The 11589-nt window shown below is 37.6% G+C and overlaps 1 protein-coding gene across 1 annotated transcript in view; it reads right to left on the reverse strand.

Moving 5' to 3' along the window:
* Positions 1–6080: 6080 nt before the first annotated feature.
* ARPP21 (cAMP regulated phosphoprotein 21) overlaps positions 6081–11589 on the reverse strand; it is a 150443-nt gene continuing 144934 nt past the window's right edge. The window contains exons 18-19 of the mRNA XM_042782805.1: positions 7704–7852; positions 6081–6338 (exon numbers count right to left, since the gene is read on the reverse strand). Coding sequence (XP_042638739.1) covers positions 6081–6338; positions 7704–7852 — 407 coding nt within the window. The remainder of the gene's footprint in view (positions 6339–7703; positions 7853–11589) is intronic.

Here is an 11589-nt window from a genome sequence, read left to right on the forward strand (position 1 = left end):
GAAATCTCCCAAGCTTCTTAGAGGCAGGGACACCTGGGTATGACACAGGGTCCTAAAATTGCTAAGAATACCATAAAAGTTTGATGACGAAATAAATATGTAAATCACTCTTGTTGTCTTTTACAATCACATAGAGGCATACATGATTATTATGGACAACCAATCCATTTTGGAAGGAATACAGCCAGAATGTTCCTTAGAAGCAAGAATGGCCAGACTTCGTCTCACATACTTTGGTCATGTTGTCAGAAGGGACCAACCTCTGGAGCAGGATATCATGCTCGGTAACGTATAGGGTCAGCGGAAAAAAGGAAGACACTCAATCAGATGGATTGGCACAGTGGCTATGACAATGGGCTCAGGCATAGCAAAGATTGTGAGGATGTAACAGAATAGGGCATTATTTCATTCTGTTGTACATAGGGTTGCTATGAGTTGGACCGACTCAGTGGCACCTAACAACAACATATGTATAGACCTATATATCTATATAATTCTAACTAAAGCAAACAAACAAAAAACCTCACTGACATCAAGTCATTTCTGACTCGTAGAGATCCCTGCTGGGTTTCTGAGGCTGTAAATCTTTATAGAAGTAGATCAAGCCCATCATCCTTCCATGGAGTGGCTGGTGGGTTTGAACAACTGACCTTCTGGTTAGCAGCCATATATACATATGGTTACATGGTTATACAGTTATATACAATTATATCATTACGTAGTTATATATATATATATATATATGCGCTGTTGCTGTTGTTGAGTTCTATCAAGTTGATTCTGATTCATAGTGACCTCACATGACAGAATAGAACTGCCCCACAGGGTTTTCTTGGTTATAATATTATAATATTATTTTTGGAGCAGATCCTCAGGTCTTTTTCCCACAAAGCTTCTGGATAGGTTCAAACCACCAATGCTTTTGTTAGTAGCTAAGGGCTTAAGTGTTAAACCACCAGGGCTCCTATACACATGCATGCACGCACACAAACACACACACAGAGAGAGAGACAGAGAGTGAGAGAGAGAGAGAGAGAGAGAGATGAAATTCTTCAACATCAAGAATTTGAAAAGAGAAAGAGAAATCTCAGCACTATTACTTTTCAAGTTCATACAACCACGGAGAGCATAGTGTACTCTAGAGGCAGTTACCAAAACATGTCATAATTGGAAGTGGGGTTGTGATATTACATTTTGATACATGACATAGTTTCTATAGCAATAAAAGTATTTATGTTCTTGTTTTAGGACTCTAACGTTTCTTTTAAAAATATGTTCCTCATAATTTTAGTCTTTTGGTATTTTCTGTGAACAAAGAATATCATGTTCAAATAAATTTGAGAAGTGCTGGAAAGCATGCCTCCCTCTTAAGAGAGTAATATAAAGTGATATATTAAAATTAAAAATAAAAAAGCTGCTTAACCTTGATTAATCTTGTTTATACTTCCAATTATACTTTGTCCTTAGAACAATCTTCTTCATAGAACAACTAGCAATATCCCCAAGAAAGAATCTCCCATAGAAAATATTTTAAGATATTTTTTAAACTACAAAACCTAAAGGATCTGTTTTGACTCCACCTTTAGGGTGAGAAATACTTTCTTTTGGAAATGATCAAGTTGCTTGTAATGTAAGTCCTGGGGCACAGTTGAAGCCTAGACCTGCATCACTGCCCAGGATTATATGTGCAACAGAATACAGATGACAGGAAATTGGGAGTCAGGGAGCATATTGTCATATTTTAGCTGCTGGAAGGAGCTTTGGTGGTGTAGTGCCTAAGGCACTTGACTGCTAACCAGAAGGCTGGCGGTTCAAACCCACCAGCCACTCCGCAGAAAGAAGGTTGGGCAATCTACTTCCATAGTGATACTGCCTTGGAAACCCAAGGAGGGGGTCACTATGAGTTGGGGCCGACTTGACGGCACATAACAACAACAACAACAACTAGCTGCTGGAAAAGTGGAAGCAGAGTCCAAATATGCATTTATGAAATCTTAGAATCCATTCCTGCTGCAGTACTTTTTTCTCCAATTGTATTTGCTTTAAGAAGCTCTGGTGGTGCAGTGGGTAACACATTTGGCTGCTAACCAGAAGGTCAGTGGTTCAAACCCACCAGCTGGTCTGTGGGAAGAAGATGAGGCAATCTATTTCTGTAAAGATTTACAGCCTTGGAAACCTAAGAGGGGTTGCTATGAGTTGGATTTGATTAGATGACAGTGGGTTTGGTATTTACTTTGTCCTTCAAATCATTCTTGAAAAACTGCTCTGATTCATATATACTGGGCTTATTTTTTTTTATCATAATTTAGAATTCTCTTCTAAACTCTCCAAACATACTTAGAATTACATAGTTCATTTCCATAATGTTGTATAACACACTCTTCCACCTCACCCTCTGTGCAACTATATTAAAACTAAAATAATTATGTCTTAAATTCATTGGCATCCTCATTAGATCATTTAGTTTCAACAACCAAGGAGTAACCAAATGCATAATAAAATTTATTAGAATAAATCTAAGTGCTTTAAATTTATTTGTACTCTCATACTGAATGGTGCCATATAATTAGGATATAATTATGCATGCAATAAAACTTTGCTGTGTAAATGAGTGCACAAATTACACTTGGTCTCTTTTACACTCACATGGAGTGGAGTGGATCATAGGAGTAACTATTGTCTATATGTTTATATCCAGGTATCCCCCTTCAAAAGTTCACATTATGACATTTCAATTTTATTAATGTTCCAGTGAGGTACATTAGTACCTGTTTTCGCTAACCAAAAGAAATCTGAAGAGGAATTTCACTTTTATGAAAAAAAGGAAAAAACGAAACTAGTGCTTGGTGTTTGTTTTGCCACGAGCTGTTAAAGAGGCAGCGAGCTCCTTGACCAGCAGGAGTGGCATCACCCAGTTCCTTCCCCGGGAACTACACTGTACATACATTATTTCTATTTTAGAAAATCTGTGTATTTCTCATATCATTCCTGCTTTTACTATATGTTAGTGTTATTTTAGGTTTTATGCATTATTTGTTATTATTTACTAAGCTATTTTTTGGATCTGGGAAGAGTTGGAGATTTTTCCCATATAAATGAATGGCTTCTTCACTTTATGCCATTTCAGCTTATGAAAAGTTTCATAGGAATGTTCTCCTTTCAGATGGGGGGGGGAACCTGTATTTATATAGCTATGTATCCAAACATCTCCATATATGGTTATAAGCTGAATATTCTGCAATCACAAGATGTGACTGTGATAAAACAAATTATTAATATTGTGAAAAAAAGTTCTCCTTACAATGAATTAAATTTCTAAAATATTTCACTAATAAAGCCATGTATCTATCTTTACAGAGCCATCTAAACTATTCTAATGTGAAAAAGAAAAAAAGAAAAAAAGTTGTAAGTAGAATATTAGATTTAGAGACTTGTAACACACAATATAAATATTTAGTGACAGTATGAAAGAAGGCTGAGCAAATAGTATCCAATGATGCACGCAACAAAAGCAAATATCTTAATATGAAGGACATCATCAACACATTAGGAAAAGAGTAGTCCAGAAAAAAAAAAAGAAAAAAAAAAAAAAAACCTTCCTTCACTATTAGCATAGTCGGAAGGAAGGATGGGCAATCCTACTTCCGTAGTGATACTGCCTCGGAAACCCAAGGAGGGGTCGCTATGAGTCGGGGCCGCCTAGACGGCAAACAACAACAACAACATAATCCAAATACATGAGAAAGGAGGTTCAGTAATTATAGACCCCTTTTAAGAAAGGATCAAAAAGTCTCAGAAACCTATAAAAAGATTAATATTCAAACTCATATTGGGACCCTTGAGTTTACATCAGTGTCAAGATCAGACAGTCAAACAGAGTCTGTTCCAAAAACAAATCAATACTGGTTACTCTTCTTCCATGAGGGAAAGGTTAGGGAAGTATGCTGCTCCTTCTCAGAATAGCTATTGGTTTCATGGGTACTCAGTCTATTGCTCTAATGGCTTAACAAGAAAAAAAAAGTAACATTCTATTTTTATTTCTTTCCATGTTTAGGATTTTTTTATGATGAGGAAATCAGTAGACTGAGATGTGAGAAATAGGGTAGATTTCAGAAAGACTCAAGCTAATTAAAGTATGGGCAAAAGTTCTCCTTTAAAGAAAAAGGAGAAAAACAATATAAAACTAATTAATGCTAATTTGTTGGGGGTATTTTTAACTAGATGTTTATATCTATCCCCAGCTGAACAACATTAAAATGGGAAATCTAATATAGAACATGTTATAATATGAAAAACTTTGGGAATTATCTGGATATACTCTCCATATGCCTCTCATTAATGATGATGATTTTTAGGCAGTGAATATAAAATACAAAACTATTATACATGTACTGTGCTAAAGTGAAAATTATGGGTTTATTTTGCCCATTAAATATCTCCCATGAGGGCCAAAGCTGACTTATCAGAGTTGTGGTATTATTTTGCGGAGATTGTCATAAATCATTCTTACCTGTAGTAGTTCTGGAAGATTAAATATTTAAGGATTTGGTAGACACAAGCGTTTTCTAAATGTCTTGCCAATATTCTGTGTCTTTGTGACTAAATTATTCCTATATTTTCCCTTCTTTTAAGTTATTAGGACAAACATTAGCATCTTTGAGTTCTTCTGAGACTTGTCAATACTAGTGCTAGTTTATATTGTATGAGCCAATGTACCTGGTGGAATTAGACTGCTTCTCTTTCATATTCTCTCTAAAGACAAATATCTTATTTTCCAGGTATATGGTGAAAATTGAGGGAAGGTGGAACAGGGTTTGCTATAGAGCTGGTGTTATAATGACACTCAGAATCTCCTCGTTGGTGAATAATGGCTGTTGATGTTAGGAGCTGTCAAGCCAATTTTCAACCCAGAGGGACTCCATGTGACAGAGTAGAACCAATCCCTAGGGTAGTTATTGCTACCATATACAGCAATAGATAACTGAAACAGGACATGTTAGAAGTGGTGGGAATTAACATTCCCCAGGATAAGTCTTCAAGCAATGATGGATCAGTGTTTTGTTGTTGGGTGCTGCTGAGTAAATTTTGACCCAGAGTGACTCCATGTGACAAAGCAGAACTTTCCCATAGGGTTCTTAGACTATAGCCTTTATGGAGCAGGTCACTAGGTCTTTTCTTCCATGGAGTCACTGGGTGGGTTTAAACCAACAACCATTAAGTTAGCAGTCAAGTGCTTAACCATTACTCCAGCAGAGCTCCTTGAATGAACAGCTATATGCACTCAATTGTCCTAAAACTAAAAGCAAAGAATACATTCGAAAAACACGAACTCAATGAATGAATTGAATGCATGTCATTTTATCTCTTGGACCCTTGTAATATTATGACTAGAAGCTACAGTTAGTTAAGTGTTTGCCAACAACATGCCCAGACTTGATACCAGTTCACTTGCAAATATCTGGAAGACCTTTTCTACGCAGTATTCATGAAAAAGTACTCAAAGAGGATAAGAGCAACATATAATAAAACACATATGGGAAGAGAGAGTGAACCAACATGGTGCTAAAAAATGACCTTCCTCCATAAGGTCAAATAGTTTTATTTTGATTAAACACTACAATACAGTATGTATCCATTAAAAAAGAAAATTCTATAGTGTATATAAATTATTCCTTCCATTCATCAATTCTTTTCTTTTCCCATTACAGCTTTGGTACAATGTGATTTCAGTATATAATATTTAAATACTTTTAGCATCACAAACTCAACACAAAGTACAAAACTAATCCAAATTAGGGATATTACAGTCTACACAGTGGTATTCAGTGGTAGGAAAAAATCTTACCTTGATGAATTCATGTCACTAGCTAAGCTATAAAGGCATACCTAGCAGACATGACAGAAATATGCACCATTAACCAGCTAATGTGTGTATTAGTCTTTGTTTTGTACAGAATACCAGCAGCAACCATTTGAGTGTTGAGAGAAAACTTAAGTCCTCAGCCAGTTTTTTCATGTTGCTCCTCTTCCCTTAAAGGCCATGAGTAAAATCTGAAGAAATGTACCACCGACCAGAGCTCTCAGAATTTGACCTGCCATCCGGCGTTGCTCATACTTGCACAGTTTGTCCTGCAGCTAGCCGACATCATGGGGACAGTGCTGGAGGGGCAGTGTGGGCCAATCAGCCGCAGATTGTTCTGAGGGGTCTGCGGTGTGACGTTACAGTAAACAGGCATCCCAGTGGCTGGGAGTGACCCTTGACCTGCCTGGTTAGGTAGTATGATTGGCTGTTGGTATGACTGCTGGGGCAGTCCTTGAGAACCCTGGGTCATTGGCACCTGTAGGAAAACACAAGAGAAAACCCTGCATGAAGAGGCAAGGTATGGGTATACCACGTGCCACTCTGATGCCATGAAAAATTGTAAGCTTTCGAGTTAGATCTAAGAGGCCATCAATTCCAACCATGCTACTTATTAGTTATTTCACATTGGGCAAGTCACTTAACCTCTTTGATTGTCTAGATTCTTTGGATATAGCACATACTTGAAAGCATTAAAAAGGTCACAAATAATTCACAATGCTTGGTACTATGTCTGGAATACAAGGCAGTTGTTGTTGTTGTTATGTGCCACTGAGTCAGACCCAACTCATAGCAACCCCTCCTTGGGTTTCCGAAGCAGTGTAACTACAGAAGTAGATCGTCCAACCTTCCTTCTGAGGAGTGGCTGGGGAGTTTGAACCACCAGTCTTCTGGTTAGCAGTCAAATGCCTTAGGCACTATGCTACCAGGGCTCCTTGAAAGGCAGTAGCTACTCAGAGAGTGTTCCTTTCCTTCCTTCCTCTCTCTTCATGCCCTCCAGGGTCTGCAGTCTGGATCTCCCAGACTCTAAACTCTAAACTGGTTTCTCTCACTTTAGAAAATCATGCTCCCATTCTGGTCTTATGCAAATAAGCAGGCCTATAGCTCTCCATAGTAAGAGAGTCTTTTGTCCCAAGCATTCCCCAATATTCATTCTCATCTGTGGCTTTAGAGGACATCTAACTTGGAGCAAGATGAAGAAACTGATATAATGTGTATAGGATAGATCAGAGTCTAAGAGGGCCTAGCAGATTTCTTGGGGCCAGAAGCACCTGGTAAAACTACATTTATGACAAAAACCATTTAATTAACCCATTCATTTCCTCTTCCAGAGTGTTCCAGGATACAAATGAGAAAAGGGTGCCTAACACTTTCTAAATACTTAACTTGGGTTTAATGTGGAAAACGCAATGGTTAGTCTCCCTAAAGATCACTTAAATGAATCTGAGATGTCACTTAAAAATCCCTTGTAATTGCAAATTACGATAAAACAAAGTTTCTTTGAGAGTATACAAAAATGTACCCCTGAGGAGAATTCCTCATAATCACTTTCTACCAGCAAGCAAAATATCGATAGAACACCCAAAAGTCTTTATGGGTAGAACTTTAGACAGAAGAGTTCTTCACTGAACAGAAGAAAGTTTATATGGAAACAAATTTAACAGGGCATTCAAAAGTCATAGTAGCTACAGAAACATAGCTCTCCCATTTTCTGCTTTTCTGTTATAATCTTGACTCAAAGTAATCATCCAAAGTGGTTTAACAGCACACACCAACCAGGCAAACACCTAGCCAGGGACATAACCACACCCTCCACTTTGGCAAATCATGATTTCCCCAGCACCTGATAAGAAGACATGGTTGGGTAGGAGACCATCACACTTTGCACCGGAGTTCCTTGTTGATTGCTCATCACAGTCTGACTCTGTGGTGGCTGCTGCACTCCTATTAGGCCTTGGAACCCCTGTTGACCAGACAAGACTGGCTGGTAACCTGGAAAGAAAAATGACATTTTTAACTAGTTGTGCCAGGAAGAAGTGATATTTCATGGGGTAAGGACACTAGTTCACAAAGCAATCTTCAGCCATCTCAATTTCTGTATCAGGAATATGCTATCCAGATAGTTACTTCCTAAGAATGTGTTCATACTTCTAAGACTACAGAGAAATATGGTTTCAAAAAATTAACTGGCATTTCCACTCTTTTTTTTTTTTTTTTTAATTGTGATTTGGGTGAAAGTCTACAGAGCAAATTTACCTTCCATACAGCAGCTCACATACATTTTTATCTCATGACACTGGCATTTCCACTCTTATGCAGCACTGTCCAATGAGCATACTGTGACAGCTGGTAATTCCTCAGGACACATAGACAGAAACTTTTATTGATATAATTTGCTTGCTATAAACTAAATATTTAATATTTGGCTGTTTCTTTGCTTTTGATCTTTGGAAAGTTCACAGATTTTCAAGGTTCCCCCCCCCCCCATGAAACTGACTATTTCTCTCTTCTCCAACCTTCCTGCTTCCTGCACTATCTCATTTCACATAGAGACGATCAAGCAGCCTGTTGACATTGGTGGTTTCTTTTCTTTCTTTATTTTTTTAACGTCCTAGTGAACATACTGAGTTAATATTCTGAGTAATTCACTGTCTATTGCCTTTGACTAAAGCCAAAAGCAAGTGAAAGATACAGCCTGCTTTTATTCTACTTCACCAATAGCTTCCAAGAGAATGTTATGGTAAAACACTCCAACAAGTGACCAGGTACATCTAATAGATTACATCCAATACTACAGAATACAACATTTAAACTACTATGTATATTGTCCTTCTGCATGGGCCACTTGGTTTGTATGCTTTCCTTTTTCTTTTAAGTAGACCAGGATTTATTATTCTAATTATTTTTATCCACACTACAAGTGATTTAAAATGCATGCCTAAAGTAAGACAATGAACTGTTCTTACACATGTTGGGAAGAAAATTATGATTTAAGTGAAAATAACATGGTGGTAGAGAAACAGACTTATCCACTTAATGCTATAAAATAAGGTCCTTCCAGGGTTCATATTATTAACCATGCTGAGTATCAGAGAGTAAGTGGAACTGCCTTAACACAACTACCTGAGAGAGAAAAATTCTAAAAAATATAATTTTTTTTAATGCAAACCTAAACTAGATTAAATTACCTAAATTTTGCAACCATATCTTTTAAGTTTAAACAAAAGGGGAAAAAAGACCAAATTAATGCACATTTTTAATAAATAACCTATATTTTAAATGCATGTGACAGTTTTAAATTCATATTGAGGAAAATTATAAATAATCCTTATGGAAGACAATCATTTTCTATCATTTGTATACAAACCCTGCAAAAAAATATACCTTTACTCATGTCAGAAATAATGTAGAAAAACCAGGGCTTCTAACCAAGATCCCCAGGTGACTCTCATAGGTCCCCCTTATGTAGACATAAGAATCACCTGGGGAGCTTCTTAAACTGTAGATTCTGATTCAGTATATCTATATTCAGTATATGGAGTGGAAATGCAACTTCTCAGCAGGGAGTCAAACTGGAATAGGCCAGCTGGAAGCCTTGGGAAAAATAGCTTGCAAATAATAATGAATTAGGAAATGAGCTCAATTCATCAAACATAGTTGAAGCAAGGTGCAGTTTGAAATACCTAGAAAAGGAAGGTTAGGGAAAGGCCAATTTGGAACGCCTGACTTGTGCCTTCAACCAGTAGGTGAAGCAAGTGTGTAATTTAAAGCCACCCTTTGATCTTCTCTATGTGTTCTGTGTTATGCTCACATTCTCACTCACTCACTGCTATGGAGTCAATTCTGAATCATAGTGACCCCCCATTGGGCTTCCAAGGCTGTAAATCTACACAGAAGTAGACTGCCTCATCTTTCTTCCAGTGAGTGGCTGGTGGGTTTGAACCACAGACCTTTTGGTTAACAGCCAAATGTCTTAACCACTACACCACCAGAGCTCTTATATTTACATTACCAGAAAAACCAAACTCACTGTTGTTGAGTTGGATCCGACTCATAGTGACCCCTCCTTGGGTTTTCGAGGCGTTATCACTATGAAAGTAGATTGCCCAACCTTCCTTCTGAGGAGTAGCTGGTGGGTTTGAACTGCCAGCCTTCTGGTTAGCAGTGAAATGCCTTAGGCACTATGCCACCAGAGCTCCTATGTTTACATTACTCACTCTACTTCTTTTTCACAGTGGTTTTATCTAATTGATTTATTTAAATTATTGAAAAACACCATGTTAAGAATAGAATTAAAGTTACCAGCTACCTTTCTTCTAGCTACATTCTGGATACAGTTAACAGTCAAAGCCTTTAACATGCTCAGCAGTTCTATTTTAAGATGCTAGTAACATCAGCTCCATAAGCTTTTTGAAGTGTTTACAATATATACAATTGGGAGAAAGCATCAGATTTGGGAACAGGAAATACTACTGAGGCCAAGCCCCTGTTATCACTAACTCCCAGAATGTCTCCTCTACAGAGGTACTTGAGAGAAATGTCTTTTAATATTAAATGCAAAAAAAACCCAAAAACTTTCTATTATTTGTCATTGTCTAGATCTTTTACTCTAATTACTCTTTCATCCATTAGAACTGAAAAAAATTTCATTGCTAGTTTATGAAAAGAGCTCTGGTAGCGTAGTGCCTAAGGCACGTGACTGCTAACCAGAAGGCTGGCAGTTCAAACCCACCAGCCACTCCCCGGAAGGAAGGTTGGGCAATCTACTTTCATAGTGATACCACCTCGGAAACCCAAGGAGGGGTCACTATGAGTTGAGTCCAACTCGACAGCACTTAACAACAACATTATTTTATTAAAACATTATTTCAAGCTAATTAAATCCTTTGTTGCATGAATAGTTATATACATAAGAAAATAACTTGGTAGAATTGTAGAAAACTTATGATCAGCCATCTTCCTTGCCATTTAGTTTTATAGCAAAAGGCAGGTAATGTGAACTCATTCTGAGTCCATGTAATTGTAAATATAATAGAGCCTTATTTCTGGATGAAGATCTAAGCACATGGTGCAAATGAAAGACATATCTTAAAATTGTGGCTCATATTTGATCATTTGGCCAAAGGTCAGTTGGGCTCAATGGACCTTTTGCAGAATATCCACAGCTACTATATAAATAAAAACAGATAAAGAGAGGACAGGAGAGGGGAGGGAAAAAAAAAAAGGAAGGTGGGGTGGCCTTGCGTCCAAAGATTATTTATATATTTGCTTATTCAATCCTTTCATCCTTTCATGGTATCATCTTGTTCCAAACTAAATTGCAATGGCCTACGAAAGATTCATTTATTGCACCAGCCTCTAAACCAAACTGGGAAGAAAGGAAAATATGTCTTATCATAATAGAGCTGTTAAGAAACTCAGAGAACAGATGGCCTTGGTAAGGAGAGGAAGCAAAATCAAGGAGAGAAAAAGAATAAGGAGGCTGTGCAGCTTTATTCTAATAAAGGCTCACCGCCATGAGAGTGCAATTCATCTTTGCTGAGAGCACTGACGCAGCCGCACTGCAGTGCCTCCCTTCCTGGCCTCCTCTGCCTGATGATTTGTGAACTTTAATATTCATTTATGCATAGCAATGGGCTATCAGCTTTGCACTGGGGTTCCCAGAGTAAACACACATCAAATAAGGATTTATGTGGGGGGCAAACACTACAATTTCAAAACGAAAATTT

Source organism: Orycteropus afer, unplaced genomic scaffold (genome assembly GCF_000298275.1).
Source record: "Orycteropus afer afer isolate SDZICR_OR568_19922 unplaced genomic scaffold, OryAfe1.0 scaffold00473, whole genome shotgun sequence".
NCBI classification, from domain to species: Eukaryota; Metazoa; Chordata; class Mammalia; order Tubulidentata; family Orycteropodidae; genus Orycteropus; species Orycteropus afer.